The sequence below is a fragment of the Leptopilina boulardi genome, unplaced genomic scaffold, assembly GCF_019393585.1.
Source record: "Leptopilina boulardi isolate dan_hultmark-lab unplaced genomic scaffold, ZJU_Lbou_2.1 LbouV2_362, whole genome shotgun sequence".
In the NCBI taxonomy this organism is placed as follows: domain Eukaryota; kingdom Metazoa; phylum Arthropoda; class Insecta; order Hymenoptera; family Figitidae; genus Leptopilina; species Leptopilina boulardi.
The window spans coordinates 2,010,887-2,028,151 of NW_026137932.1; the positions used below are offsets into that span (position 1 = coordinate 2,010,887).

Below are 17,265 nucleotides of genomic sequence, written 5' to 3' on the forward strand. Positions count from 1 at the left end.
ACTATTTTTGCTATTATTAAATTTTGTATTTAAAACAAAATTTTTAAGAATTGCTAATTGTTTTAATATACGTGAACTTGTGTTAAGTTTTCAAAATATTAATAATATATTTTTTAAAAAAAGGCACTTGTCGAAAAAAAGAGTAAATTTAACACATATATACATAAAAGTGAAAAAGAGGTACTTGGTCGAAATTTGTGACGAGTGGTTGTTTGGTTGGCGAAAAATAGAAGCAGAGAGTTGTTTCAAGAGCGTTTTAATTTTCACGTAAGAACACCTCAAACGTCGCCCTGACAAAAACTTTCGAGTAGATAAAGTTTTGCCCCCCTTCCCATCGACTACAACTACGACGACGACGACGACGACAAGTGTTCTAAGCGAGGGAATTACTTACCGCAAGGTTGACTTTGGAATTGGAAGGACCCTGACTCAAAATTAGTCTCACGATTTCAGCGTCGCCTGCCCAAGCCGCTAAGTGGAGTGGTGATGAACCTTTTGAATCGACAACATTTGCCGATGCCTCGTGTTGAAGCAACAGTTTCACCACATCCCTGCGATAACAATGCACAAAAAATTAAATGTATATATTCATTAAATTTTACTAATAACTAATTACTAATTTTTATAATAAATTAATTCATTAACAATATTGCATTCCAGTTCAAACAATACATATTCAATTTTAACTTTTTAACTGCTAAATGCTAAAAAAGTACCCTTATTACTATTCCCGGTCTGTCGGACCGCTATTGCTTTTTTATGCTTTTCTAGTGATTTTAAATTATCCAATAAAAACTGTTGTATATATTTTATTTTTTTTTTACATTAAAAAGTCTTTTTTTATTATTTTATTTATAAATATATTATTATTATTATTATTATAAAATTTAACGAATTTTAATTTTTGAAACAATTGTCACCTAACAGTTTTTCATATAAAGAAACTAGTAAAAAGCAGAAATTTCTATATTTAAAAAAAAATAAACGAAAAATAGCGGTCTGGGAGACCGCTGTGGTGGTTTAGAGGTCAAGAAAAAAAAGTTCTAAATAGTAAAATTTTTATTTAATCAAATTTACCTGTGACCATTGAGGGCGGCATGATGTAGTGCAGTGTAACCACTTGCATCTTGCACGTTAGCTCCCGGACCTCTCCTTAAACTAAAACAAAATAATTGCATATAAGAATACAATAAATTACCATAATTATATGTAATTAATAATAATTCAAAATAATTAATTTTATTTACATTTTAATTTAGAAATATATTATTTTCTATCTCGTAAATTTTTTTTGTGTCAAAAAATAACTTTCCTAATTTTATAGTATACCTTCGTTGGTGGTATATCTAAATGTATATATAATCATGTTAATAAAATAATAATTTAATCTCTCTAATGTCAAGTTTTCATTAAAAAAAAAAAAGATAAGAGACAAGAAGTGAGAATGATGAGTGCTTCATTTCCGCAATTAAGAATTTGCGTTGACTCACGCTCTTATGTCAGCTCTATATGATAATGATTGTAAGCGCACGGTGTGAAAGATCGCTGCAGCAGCAGCAGCAGCTTCTCAAATCTTCTTTACACTTAATTACATCACTAATCTTTCACGAAATATATTTTATTTAATATCCATTCGCATTAATCATAAAAAATAGAAAGAGAAAAAAGAGATATGCACAAAATTGTATGCAATATTCATTAGTACATCGATCATTATTTCGATATATTGATTTACACATTGGAATATCGATAAATTGTTCAATATATCGATTTATATTTCAACTTCGATATTTCGATTTTATTAACATTTCAATATTTCGATTGATATATCGATTAGTATTATAACATATCGATTAATATTTCAATACGTCTATTCGATATATCGATTGTTACTTCGATATTTCTGCTAATCGATTAATATATTGATTTATACATCGATATTTCAACTCATCGATAAGTTAAAATATCGATTTTTAGTTCGATATTTCAATTTTTCGATTAATATATCGATTGATACTTCGATTTGTCAATTTATAATTTGATATATCAATTGATATTTCGACCTTTTGATTAATATATCGATTGTTACTTCGATATTTGAACTAATCGATTAGTACTTCGATAATTCAACTTATCGATTAATATATCGATTGTTACTTCGATATTTCAACTTATCGATTAATATATCAATTGTTACTTCGATACTTCAACTTATCGATTAATATATCGATTGTTACTTCGATATTTCAACTTATCGATTAATATATCGATTGTTACTTCGATATTTAAACTAATCGATTAGTACTTCGATACTTCAACTTATCGATTAATATATCGATTGTTACTTCGATATTTGAACTAATCGATTGTTACTTCGATACTTCAACTTATCGATTAATATATCGATTGTTACTTCGATATATCTACCAATCGATTGTTGTTTCGATATTTCAACTTATCGATTAATATATCGATTGTTACTTCGATATTTCAACTTATCGATTAATATATCGATTGTTACTTCAATATTTCAACTTATCGATTACTATATCGATTGTTTCTCCGATATTTCGATTGATAGTTCGACATATCGATTAAATTGAAGTATATTATCAAATTTTTTTCAATTTTAATAGATTCGCCAATTTTAATGGAAAGTTTAATTCTAAAATTTGAACTCTCCAATAAAATCAATCATTAAAAGTGAAAATACTAAAATGTATTTAACTGTCATGACACAACTAAATGATATATGCTTGTTTTGTTTGCACCTATATATATATACATATAAAAGAAAAAAATTCTTTCTTTTTTCGCCTCTGAAGAATATGAATAATAATCCAATGTCCATTTATGAATGATGCACATTTAGTTGTGGTTTGTTAAGTTATCGCGAGGGCGAAAGTATATAAATGTAAAACGCGTGGGTTATACAACTAATGGAGCCTTCCTACGCGGCCGTTTCACACATGTTCTCATTATACATTATTGTTTGGTGTTGCGCATAGATCCCGCGAAATAGATCCTATAAATGTTAATACACTCCCATAGGAATATACTATATATATATATATTCATATACAATATAAAAAGGGCGTAACATTTGTTTGCGCACGACTTCCGACCCTTTTCTTTCATCCGCAAGTCAAATCCGTCGGATCAATTTCTCCTTTCGTCAAATCTCGTTACGTCCTTCCTTTTGCTCTCTTCTTTTATAAATGTATATTGTGTTATCACATAATATTCCTTATGTCTAAATTGATATCGTTACTCTATTATATAATATATTACCTAACAATGGGAGAATTAATTTTCATAATTTACAAAGTGGGTTACAACGTATTATTTTTCCCTTTCAAATAATTGAATTATTTAAGTTAGAGCCAAAAAAGAATTTATTATATTTAATTTGTCAATAAATAAATAGATATAATACCAAATGTATTATCAAATAAAAGATACAAAAAAATATTTTTTACATATGAAAAAATTAATTTTCACTGTTAATTTTTTTAATAATAATAATAATAATAATAATAATATTTGTTGTAATAAATTAAAAATTGGTAAAATAATAAAAAAGAAAAATCAAGAAAGAAATATAATTTTCCGTATAAAAACAAATGAATTTCTTTTTTTTTTGGGGGGGGATAAAAATATCGGGAATTACATATCATCAATATAGTGTCACACAAGTTTCCAAAGAGAGTGGTTAATAACTGGCATCAGTCAACAAAATCAACTCAAGCCTAAATGTCTCTTTCAAATCGTTATATGAAATATTTGTCCTTTACTTCAGAAGTTTCTATATTAACGAAATTATTATATATAGAAGAAATATTTGTTTGCGTTCATATTCTTCATTCCCTTATTTTCGATTGGATAATAAATTCTTGTAATATGAGAAATCTTATATTATTTATCCGATACTATAAAAATATTTAGTAAATTTTTTTTTTTTTTTTTTTTTAAAGGACCACAAAATGTATAAAAACCTCGTAAAATTATTATTATTTATCAATTAAAATAAAAAAATTGTACAAACAATGGAAAAATTAAATGGATATTTATATAGACGAACTTAACCTCAAAATTTATGACAAAATACGAACATAACCTCGAAACTTAGGTCAAAATACGAACATAACCACAAACATTTTCTCAAAATATAAATATAACCTCGAAATTTGGTCAAAATACGAGAATAATCTCAAAATTTTACTCAAAGTACGAATATAACCTCGCAACTTATGTTAAAATACGAACAGAATCTCAAAATTTAGAAAAAGTTAAAGATCAACAGCCAAACATATAACCTCAAAGGTTAAACAATTTCAAATTCTCTTCAAAACGGAAAAAATTTTTTATTTGTCATTATCAAACACAAGACAAAAGAAAATCGGTAAAAAAATTTTTTTTGATTGAAATGAAAGATCCAGTATATATATATATATATATATATATATATATCTAAAATTCGAGGCTAAAAGTACCTCGAAGAATCGCAGCTAAAAAGAGTTCAGTCATATGGAAAATTTCCAAAGAGCAATTACCGACGTTCCACCAATTATACATATACATCTATATATATATATATGTATATATACGACAAACGAAATATATAACGGCGCAATTACGAGGCGCCCTTATATATATAGAGAGAAAGAAAAAATGAAATCCAATGACGTATATATGCGCGAAAAAGAAAAGAGAATAAAAACGTAAAATAAAAAGTCATCGAGTGTGCGTGTTGTGAAAAAAAACCACTTCTTCTTTTTTGCGGGCGCGTGTCGACTGCCGCAATTTTAAGATCGTATTAATTCAATCCCTGTGCGAAATGTCGGCTTTTTTCTGTGATCTATTGTAGCAAAGATCAAAACGATTCAAAAGGGTACCGCTTTCTCTCTCTCTATTGCTCAAATGTCAAACATCACTAAGAGGTTTTCTTTTATTTTTTTATTTATTAAATTATTAGATTATTAAATCTACACATATATATAAGAATGTTGAGATTAAAATTGATTTTATACCACACGGAAAAAAAATTTTGAATTTAAGATTAGAGTAATATGTTACTTTTGCACAAATCCTCGATTTCAAAATAACGAATCCGGAAATTCTAACGAAACTTTTTTTTCATGTATTGTTTAGCATTTAGAGTATTACACGCAAAAAAATCTTCACCTATACTGCCGTGCAAAATAAAAACTTAGTTAAGTCATATTTTGTTCGAACGGAGAAAATGACGAAAAACTGTTTGTATTTAAAAACCTAATGTAATATAAATTATTCTTTAATCTAACTTCACTTCCTAGGTAATTTGATAGAGTTTTTTTTAATTCTGAAGTGAAAAGTTAATTATTTAAACAAATTATATTAAATAATTGACTTACGTTTTATTTTTTAAAAGCAAAACTTGGTTAACTCGAGTTACGTAGTGCTTTTCGAAAAGGTAGGCGAGCGCGAGCCTTCGTTCAGAAGTAAGAACTTAGTTAACTCAAGCTAAATGCATGGGATTCCGAATTCACCCGAAGAAAATCCGAACTTTAACGAATTTGACTTACGCTTGCTCCCATCGAAATGCAGTGTCCGGCTCATGCCACTTTTCGAAAGAGAAAACACTCAAGTCGAGTTAACTAAGTTTTTATTTCGTATCTTATGCTCGATCTCAACGCTTCCTACGATTTTTCGACTACTCAACTCGAGTTAACTGAGTTTTTATCAAGTATTCTTTCATTTTCTGGATTTTTGTAGATTTTTAATAACTATTTTTTGCAATAAATAATTAAAATAAAAAATTTTTAATAACGTAATCAGACGCAGTTTTTTCTTACAAATCCATTGATACCAAAAACTCATTTTTGTCAAAAATATGACTTAACTAAGTTTTTACATCGTACGGCAGTATAGATCAGCGATATGTTATTTATGAAAAATATATTGTTGTTCCAGAGAAACTTGTCGCTGTTCCAGGTGAAGATTTTTTTTTGCGTGCGTACATTCTGAATTTAACTATAAAATATTCTAAAATAATTGCCACGTATATATTCTTTTCAAAATTTTTTGTGTTAAAATCAATTCCCAATCAGGTTTCTAATTTTTCGAGTGATTTTTTAACAAAAATTACAAATATGTGCTAAATTTCAACTTTATAGGTCTAATAGACCGAGTTTTGAGTATATTTAAGTGACCCTTCAAGAAAGGGTGGATTGGATCTAAATCGCAATGATCAAATGTAAAATAAAAATCACTTATTGTTTTAACAAAGCCCTAAAAACGAAATATTTAGATTAATTAAATTTTTTATTTTAGTCCCATCACATCCATCTTTCTCATTCATGTTTAAAAGCAATAAATGCAAATGAATACGCGCACATGAGGTTGACGCGAATTTGTAAAGATATATATATATATATATATAATGAAAAAAAGGAGACAAGCGGAATTGGCGATGTCCTTTTTGCAGAGACAATCTTCAGAGTTTAATTAAGGAAGTTGGTGAGTGGATGAATGCGATGAATAGGAGAGTCAAACGTCCCCGATATGCTGAGAGATAGAGAGAAAGAGAGAGAGAGAGAGAGAAATCCGACATGGTTGCTGAAAAAGCCCGAACGTGTGTGATATTGGAGTACCTATATATATATGTAAGAGAGAAAGAGAGAGAATTTGTGTATATAGTTGGCTTCAAGAGTCACGACCCCTGGTTGTTAGGGACGAGGATCGGGGTGATGAAAACAAATAGAGATAGTGACAGGGCAAAAGTGAATGAAATATATGTAAAATAAAAAAATTCGTAAAATTGCATAAGTTTTTTCTTTCTTTTACTTTATTCGAAATTTGACCTTGAATTTCGAGGTTAACTTTTATTTAAAAAAAAAAAAAAAAACTGTTATTACTGACGTATATAGTCTGTAAAAAGACAATTAAAAATCATTATTATACATACATATGACCATTAATCTCTGACCTACAATTAGTAGTAATATTAGTGTAGTATTAGCATTAGTTGTACAATTAGTAGTATTTTTTAATAGAAGTAGTATTAGTATAGTAATAGTAGAGTATTTAATAGTTAGTACAATTAGTAGTAGTATTTAGTAGTAGTGATAGTACTAGTAGCACAATTAGTAGTGGTATTTAGTAGTATTAGTATTATTAGTACTAGAATTAGTTGTACAATTATAGCAGTATTTTTTAATAGTAGTAGTATTAGTACAATATTAGTAGTGGTATTTAGTAGTATTAGTATTATTAGTACTAGAATTAGTAGTACTAGTAATAATAGTACTAGTAATAGTAGTAGTAGTAGTAGTAGTATTAGTAGTACTAATAGTAGTAGTAGTACAATATTAGTAGTATGGTGTTTAGTAGTAGTATTAGTAGTACTAATAGTAGTAGTAGTACAATATTAGTAGTATGGTGTTTAGTAGTAGTATTAGTAGTACCATTAGTAGTAGTATTATTAATAGTATTTATTTATGTTTTTTTGGGTTAGATGGCCTCTTGCAAACCAGGTAGCCAAACTCTAATAGTATTTAATAATATTAGTATTTGTAGCAGTATTTAGTAGTCGAATTAGTATTAGCAATAGTTGTGGGTAAGTAGTAACTTAGGTCAAGTAAGTCGAAGATACAAACAAAGCAAAGTCGAATTTGGTTAAGTATACTCTCTAAATCTGAATCAGTAGAAATTTTACTAATTCAATCAGTACTTTTCATTTTAACTGAAGTTTCAGTTATTTTTTGAAATTTACTAATATAATTAGTGAATATGCAAGCTATACAAAATAACTTATGTAAATCAGTAATTTGTATATAACATAACCTTTAAAATTAACTATTAAATCAGTAGATTTTGCGGCCGCCACCGCCTTATATTTATATTACTGATTCAATCAGTAATTGATATTTTACTAATTGAATCAGTAAATTTCTGCTAATTGTCAGTTGCTCAATTCTCGCTATGGCAATTAGTAGATTTCTACTGTAAAATTTGACTGATTCAGATTTAGAGAGTAGAGGGTCCAAGTAGATCAGGTAAAAACAAATTCGATTAATTTAATTCAATGCAGATTGAGTACGATCAAGGTAGATCAGTTTGGGTCAACTTAGACTAATCAGGTTAGGTACAGGGTCAATGTAAATCAGGAAGGATTGGGTTAATATTGTTTGAATTAGGCCAGGTTAGGTTAATTAAGTTCAAATTAGACCAATTAGAAATAAATTAAGATTAAATTAAGGTTCACAGTACATTTAGTACAACAAGTATAGGGTCTATTTAAATAAAAATCAAAGTAAGATTGAGTGTTAAGGTAAACGAAGAAGTGTTAGGTTATATTTTAGGTTAGGTATAGAGGTAGTCAAATTAAGCTAATTATTATTGTTGAATATAGTTATGAGGTTAAATCAACCAAGGTTATAAGTTAGGTTAATTATACTCAATTATTAGTGTATTAATTAGGTTAGATATTTTAGATTACGATAATGTTATTTAAGATAGGGTAATGTTAAAAAAAAGTTAGGATAATATTACAAAAGGTTAGGATATAATGTAATTTAAGGTCAGGCTTATTATTTCACAATAATATTATCTTGTAACTATAAATATTTACTAAAAATTATTTGCATATACAAATTTCATACACTAAATGTGTACATTTGTTAATACATATGTTACACATATATGTACATGTGTGTAATGTTTCCGTGTATTTATGTGTAGTGATGTGTACACGAGGGGAGGATAATCGCGTGCCCTCAAAAAGGGCAGACGACGACCGTCTGTCAACTGCGCGTTTGCTTCTTGCAACGACTTAATTAAGAGTTGTACGACGATCCAGGCTAGACCATTCGAGACACAAATTACCGCAAAAGTTCCCGTGTACCAGCTCTCTCTCTCTCTCTCTCTCTCTCTTGAAATGGTCCAATAACTTTTGGGTCACATCGTATCCCGTGCATGCGATTGATTAACTTCTGTACGAAATGATAATAGCAATAAATATATTTAGGGAAAGTCAAGGACAAATTGCACATAGACATTTTGCTTCATCTAATAATATATATAAAAACTAGTGTTCAACCAAACGGAAATTAAGGAGGAAATTTATTGTCTCCACAAACAAACGGCAATTCATTATCAAATTATATTCTCATTATATATATAGACTATATATACACCTCGACGACTTTCACACGATCAAAGTGTGGATTTTTGGAAAAATTTGAGATGTTTTAAATTTAAAAGATTTACTGCAAAAAGAAGTATCTTAAGGGGAGGGACCGGTGAAATTTCAGCCTACTGAAGTTATTATTGTTAAAGAGTGTCAATTTTTTTTCTGGCATAATTTAGGATCCAAAATTATTATAAATTATTAAAATTTAAAAAAAAAATTTTTTAGCCATTTTAGAAAATTTATTTTTTGGAAAAATTAAATTTCTTTAAATTCCATACGATTAATTGTTTAAAATCGTGAAAAAAGCGTAAAAAAAATTCGACAATAAAAAATAATGAAAATTGTGGAAGTAGTTGAATTTTTTCAAAATTACCACTAAAATTGAAAGCAATCAAAATTGATCTTGTTTAGGGGTAATAATTTTTTTCAACATTTTTTTTCAACCAAAAATCTTATTCTACTAAGAAAAACAACAAATGGTAATTTTTAACAATTTTACAAATATTTTTATTTTTCAAAATTTTCATTTTTTGAAAAAATTGAAATTTTTCAAAATCCATACGCTTGATTGTTTAGAATCATGAAACAAGCGTATAAAAAAATAGGCAGTCAAAAATAATTAAAATTGTGAGAGAAGTTTAAATTTTAAATTTTCGAGAATTTTGAATTTGATTTTAAAAATTATTAACAAATTTATAGTTTTTCAATTTTTCATGATATATTATACATTTAAATAATTAATATTGTCAGAAAAAAAATTGACCACCCTTAAACAGCTTTAATTTTGATGTGTTAAAATTTCAACGGTCCCTCCCCTTAATATAGGATGTTTTGGTAGTTATTTTTAAGATGTTTTGGTAGTCACTTTTTAGTTATTAATAATAGTAGGGGAGACCGGGGCTGTTTGGCGCACTTGAATTTATTCAAAAGTGTTAAGTTACATTAATTTTTCTCTTTATTCTGCTTAAAGTACTTGATGAACTGTAAGTTTATACAAAATTTCATTAATATTCATTAATTATTGTGGAGTATAGATTAAAATAACTGCAATTTTGGCACTCCAAAGTAATTTTTTAACCTCTTCAATTTTTTTGTGATATCTCTTTAAAAAATTAATTTTAGAAGAGCTCAAATATTAAGTTTTGAGCTCTATACATTTGTTATTAAGAAACAAAAAAAAAAATTTTCATTTATATTAACAGTTTTTATAAAAAATTAATAAATATTTCAAAAGTACATTCGGGGTTAGGTGGCGCGGTTATCTCAAAATTTCGTTAAATATGTATTTATAAAATGAAGTTGATTATATGAAATTTACACATTAATAAGCACCATAACAATCCTATTCAAAAAATTTAACCGAATAATGGTTTTTAAATATTCACAGCGTTATTATGAAAAAAAAAAATATTTTTTGGTAATTTTACGATTTCATTTAAATCAAATTTCATTTAATTTAAATGAAATTTTCTAATTTTTAAATTTAAAATAATTTTATTGTAAAATTACAGTACAAGACTTATTTTGTTAAGTTTTATATTATTTAAACTTTAAATCATATAATTTAATTTTCATTTCACTCCTGCGCCACGCAACCCCGGGCCGGGGTTGCTTGGCGCGCTTGGGACAGCTTCAAATAAAGTGGTATAAAAATAAAAGTATTAAATATATTTCAACTTTCTTTTTTTTTTTAATTAAAGCTGATATGTTACAACAAGTTTTCTATACATTAACTTTTTTAAAAAAAGCAAAAATGAGTGAGTTACACAACAAAGAGTAAAAAGTGCGCCAAAGTAACCCCGATCTCCCCTATCTTTGTCAAAGTATACTTCACATATTTTTGATGAAAAAAATTTTGAGGTTAACTATGGGTTCTTATGTAAGATACTTTTAATGTATTTTATATTTCAGTATAACTTAAAATTCTGACGTATCTTAGAATTTAGAAGCATCTTTTTTCTAAACATCTTATGACACCATAAATATCTTAATTTAAGTTATACTTAAAGAAACTTGTCGAAGATACTTTACAAAACATCTACCATTTTTCAATATTACATTTTATTGTAAAAGAAAAAAAGAGAAAATATAGAAATTATAGCAAAATCAATTCAATTTAACAAAGGTTACAAATATGTAATATTGAAAAACCTATGAAGCTTCTCTAACATTGTTTGGTAGCTTATTTCCCATTCTCGCATTTCTCAAAATAAAAGACTTTTGTATCTTACAAGTTCGGTGAGAGGGTATGTACTGTTAGGATATCTTTTCTTTCTCGGAGTCTGGTATTTGCTTCTCTGAATTTAAAAAAATCGAGAAGGAGTCTTGGTGTATTAATAATTGAGTATAATAAATTACCAATAAAAAATTGCCTGCTAGTCGCAACATTTAATAGTTTCGATTTGACTCTAAACTGATATGCTCAGTCTTAGGTATAAGTCATACACAAAACGGATGCAGGCATTCAATGCTCTTTCCAGCTTATTATTCAACTCATCTGTAATGTCATCATAAACAGGGGAGAACGAGAGATGTAAATATTTCTAAGATTTTTCTTTTGTTATAATTATTAATATTATATTATATTATATTATATTATATTATATTATATTATATTATATTATATTATATTATATTATATCATTAAATAATAACAATTACTTTCTAACACGATGATATAATTATTATTTACGTAATTTTTAGGGCGTTATTTCCTTAAATACAGGTTTTGAGTGTTGTGGTATTTTAAAGCACATAAGAGAGAACTTCCTGTATAAAGGGGTGCAATGATGGTGTGAACGCACACCCTCTTAGGCCCGAGAAGCCAAAGAGGAAAACTAGACACTCTGTGAGAGAATGAGGGAGTGTGTTGAGAAATGAGATGAAGAGAGAGAGAGAGAGAGAGAGAGAGAGAGAGAGAGAGAGAGAGAGGCAGAGATATCAAAGAGGGAAGGATGGAGGAGCTGTAACCGGGGGTGAACTATATATCTATATATATTCGCGTCTAACGCTGAGGAGTGTTGAGCGGCATCAATCGATAACTTCTTCTTCTTCTTCCCTTATATATATATATATATATAGAGAGAGAGAGGGAAAACGATACTTGCTGAGTTTGCCCATCCATGGATGCATATACTTCAAAAAAAAAAAATTGAAGTGGATTTTTAAATATCCATTTGACCCACTTGCAAACATAATTTCGTTATAGATTTTCCACATATTACTGCAAATGATTTTTTTTTAAAGTCGACTTTTTAAACCTATACTCTGTCCATCGAGAGTTTGCCCTCGGAAAACGACGAGTTTTAGTCATTTTCGCGCAGAACATCATAAAAATGAAAGAGTTGGCGGAGTTTTGAAATAAGGACCGCCTGTTTTGAAAAAAATGTTAATTTTAGGCTTGGTTCAAACATATGGTTTAAATTGTCACTTCTAATCCCCAGTCGTCCGTGCGTTCACAAGTCCCAAGTTTATAAGGGTCCTAATAAACTGCACGTTACAGTGCAATAAAAATTTTAAAAAATTTTAGTTTTGCAGATAATTAATTTTGAACAATATATTCGGAATCTGCAAATTCTCACGATTCTAATGATATGTAATAGTTTTGCAAAACAAGAATCCCTGCAATTGTTATTAATGTTTCAGTTGATTCTAGCTCAGAAAGTGAATAAAGAAAAAGATTTGTGCATATTGTATGTTAAACAAATTATATGTTTTATTTTGAGGGTATTTACTCGCGTATTATAGTGCACAATTATCTTGTAATAGTCGTAATACTTCGTAATAAGTGTAATAATAACATCAAGAGTGTAAACTGAAGATGCTCTATTACTTAAATAATAAAAATTTTAATTACAGTGAATGACTTAATTGTTATTATGTATATCAATTAATTAATCATAATTAAAAATACAACCTTACATTAATAATTAAGTTAAATTAAAAGTTTATACTAAATTCTAAAAAGCTATGTGTACATACAAACATTTCATTAATCACTGAATTTGTAAATTATTTAAATTCTAATGTATTATAGTTAAACAACATACTGTTGAAATCACAATAAAATGAGGATTTCAAAAATAACATTTTTAATTTTGTAAGAACAAAATTAAAAAACTTTGTATTCTTTATTAAGTCATTACCATTTGAATGTCCCTTTTAGGTATAAAGGTCATAAATTACCCTTTGACTCGTGAGGGCCTAAGACCGTGTGGAAAGGTAGGAGACCGAAACGATTGTCATTGGCTATTTTTCCGATAAAAAAAATTACGGAAACGCCATTTTTAAGTTTTTCAACGCCCTCAGAGAAAAAAACTGCGCGACCGAGGGCAAACTCTCGATGGACAGAGTATAAAACGATTTTCTTTTTTTTATCCTCTCTTCTTCAATTTTGTATATTTCTTCATTTTCTCTCTAAATTTCCTTTGTTTTCCCTTTTCTACAAATTCCCAAGGAAGAATATAGTTTTTATCCTCCTATTCACGACTTTTCTTTTTATTTGTTTTTTCGTTTTCTTGTAGTTATATTTTTTCTTTTTTAAAGTTTAAAAATTTCAAATTGTTAAAAATGAAACGAGAATTTAGATTTTTAAATTAATTTCATAAAATTAGAAATTAAATGAAAATTGAAGCAATGTGGAAAAAAAAGTGTCACAGAGACTTGTTAAAAGAGAGAAAGTAGAATTGTTGAGTTTTTCGGTTTAGCAATATGATGCGCGTTGATTTAAGCTTGCGGCTTAAAAGATATATACACAATCTCGCTACAAGTAAAGAGCACTTCAAATGAATCTTTCTCTCTCTCTCTCTCTCTCTCTCTCTCTCTCTCTCTCTCTTTTTTTTTTTTTTTTTTTTTCTTTTTACGAATTCGTAAAGAGCACATAGGTGGTAAATGAACAATCAACCCTTTGATTCAAAAAGTAGAGCATACAATTTCAGAAGAAAGAAGAACAATGTTTTAAAAAGGCCATTTTTGGAATTATGTGTATATACATAATAAATGAGACTTTTTTTTATTCTTTATTTTTAGCTAACAAAAGATTTTTTTGTTTTAAAATGGCATTAGGATGTTATTTCTTTTTAAATTCCAGTAATTTTTAATTTTTTTAAAATTCTTTTTTATTTTCTCTATATTAATTGAATCAAATAAATTTTAATTTAAAATGTCGAATCCAATATAACTGATTTTGAAAATAAATCACTTTTTTGAATTTTGTTACTCGGATGTTATTTTCGAGTGGCTAAATGCAAATTTGAAATGAATCACGGCCGGGATAGTTTTGATTAAACTGAAGTTTGCTTCTAACTCAATTTGATACTGAATTCATATAATATTGGAAACAAAAAGTATAATACAAATTTTTTCTACGGTCGAAGAAATATGTATTAGGAAAATCAAATTTAGAAAATACTAACAAATAGTGAAAGATGTAAAATTGAATATTTCATTATTTTATGAAGTTTAAACTCATATTGTGTACATAGCCACAGAGTATACAAGGTTTGATGTATGACATTGTGTCACGATGAAATCACTATTATTGATCGGTGAATAACAACATTCATTGAGGCGCATGTTAAAGGAACTAACTAGGCACGCAGGAATTAACTTCGTTATCGTTCAACAGCCTCTCTCTCTCTCTATTTTCAGCGACTTGAATCTGTAGGTTACGCATTCTATGGATATATATCTCTCTGTACACATATACAGAGAACAGTTTTTTTTTTTTGAACCAAATATACAATTTTTTTTTGTATTAATTTTTAGGTTATTTCCAATAAAATTTATTTGATTCAAATAAATATAATTATTTGATTAAAAACAAAAAATTTGAAAATTAACTGATACATATATAACCTCTAAAAACTTTAATAAAAAAATTTGTCAAATTACTATCCTTAAGGAAATTTTGTGGCGCATCTTTTTTTTCTATTAAATTTTTTCCTATCTCTAATTGGTTTTGAAAAATGTAAAAACAGATCTAAATTTTTTCTAAAAATATCTTTAATACATTAATTTTTTTTCCTGTACAATCGTCAATATGCAAAATGGATAACTATATAAGTGCCCGACGATATAGATATAAATTCTGTTTTTAGATGCATATATGCATCCAAAGAACGCACTTATGTTCAATTAACAAAACTTTGTTCTTCTCATAAATTTTATTACAAAAATTTAGTTAATATATAATGCAAAATTTCATTAAACAAATACCATTAAATTGACGAAAGCTAAAGAACGCAATGTTTATGATAAACGATTTTTAAAGAAATAATTTTTTAAAATGAAAAATTCTATAATTTTTTGCCTAGAATATATTTTTTATAATTTGTTAATTAATAAAAACTACAGAAAATATTTTTTTTTGGCAAAAAATTATAAAATTTTTCATTTTAAAAAATTATTTCTTAAAAAATCGTTTATCATAAACGTTGCGTATACTTCAACTTCGTTTAAATATTGACTTATGTATTTGTTTTTTATTTTTTTGTAATATTTTTTTAAAATTTATTTTGATGGTTTTTTTTAAATAAAACGTTTAGTTTACGATTTTTTTGGTTACGATTGTCATTTCTTTTTTTTTTGTGTTTTTTTAAGCTACCGTATTGACGAGTGTTGACGAACGAGGTTAGGTATGCAGAGTAAAGCCAATCGAATTCGCCTGCTTACTTTGCAAATGCCTCGATCTCTTTTTAAACAGAAAAAAAACCAATCAAATACGCGTCCATTGGGTTAGTCGCGCAGCAGACCAACTCAGCAGGTGGAATCAAAAAACATTCGTTACAAATAGTGTCGAAAATCGATCACAAAATAACGATTACGCATACATATATAATCGCGATTACAAAAATTGAAATTCGATGAAGAAAAATTTTTTTTGTTAGTATAATAATTTTGACAACGCTGTTTTAAAGTATTTTTTCGGTAAAAATTTTTACAAAGTTTTACTTTCATTTGTTTAAATATAATAATGATAATAATAATCCTATTAAGTATTTCATTAACCTCAAAGTTTTCTGAGGCTCTCAAATTGAGACCGCATAAACAGCATCAAAACGTTGCATTAACAACAATTTGATACACTTTATTGTCTCAATTTTAGATCCTCAGAAAACTGTTCTAATCATATCTGATATAAGGTAGAAATTTAATTGACCAACAGTCAAATTTTTATGTACACGGAGAGAAATAATTGGTTAGGCTATGCTAAGTATTGGATAGGGTATAGCAATTTTTGTTGGGCTCTATAGCGCGATCAAATTAGTTTGCTGCTGCAACTATTTCTGTTGCATACTCTCAAGTTGGATACTGTAACAAATTTCGATAGCTAGTATATAAATTCCGTTGAATGCCTCATCCATCTCTCTTGCGCACAGTTACCTTTAATTTTGTTAGTACAACTATTTTGATTGGTGGGATATCTATCCCTTTTTTTAATAATATTTAGAAAGAAAATAGATTTAATTAAATAAAAATATCTTTCATACACGATACGATAATAAATGTTTTTTACTATAAAAACAAACATTTACTTGACCGGATATGACATTTTTTTATTTGATTTTATATAGTCACTTATATGGTAAATAATAATTCATTTATAGACATCAGTGAAATTATAATAAATGAAAATTTATTTTCATTTCTCTTTTATACAGTATTCAAACGCATAGAGAGGACCAGACTTTTTTTTATCGCACTTCCATGATGACACATGTTATGGTGCTTCGGTTTTAGTATGTCTTGAAATAAACGGATATACATTTTGTGATGTTCCGATACTAAATTATCTAATATATCATTTGATATATCATTTTAGATAGATGTTACAACAAATTCTCTGTTATCCAATGATGGTAAATAATAATAGTAAGCAAGAATGTTTTATATGAAAAAATTTCATATTTAATTTATTTATATCTATAACATTTCACATAAATATGATATATTTATAATTCACTTTTTTTATTAGTAGTTATTAAATATAATTCACACTAAATAACCGTTGATCATTTTACATTATATAATAATTGTTAGTTATCTTTACAATATTATATTTTAATTTACTTCAGCAGTTGTACTTTTTTTAT

At 27.5% G+C, this 17,265-nt stretch overlaps 1 protein-coding gene across 2 annotated transcripts in view; it reads right to left on the reverse strand.

Annotated features, from left to right (window-relative positions):
- The window catches only part of LOC127286671 (ankyrin repeat and sterile alpha motif domain-containing protein 1B-like), an 81,184-nt gene that overhangs the window by 62,154 nt on the left and 1,765 nt on the right, over positions 1 to 17,265 (reverse strand). For both annotated transcript variants that reach the window (XM_051313177.1, XM_051313178.1), the window contains exons 2-3: positions 1,078 to 1,158; positions 395 to 551 (exon numbers count right to left, since the gene is read on the reverse strand). In XM_051313177.1, coding sequence (XP_051169134.1) covers positions 395 to 551; positions 1,078 to 1,158 — 238 coding nt within the window. The remainder of the gene's footprint in view (positions 1 to 394; positions 552 to 1,077; positions 1,159 to 17,265) is intronic.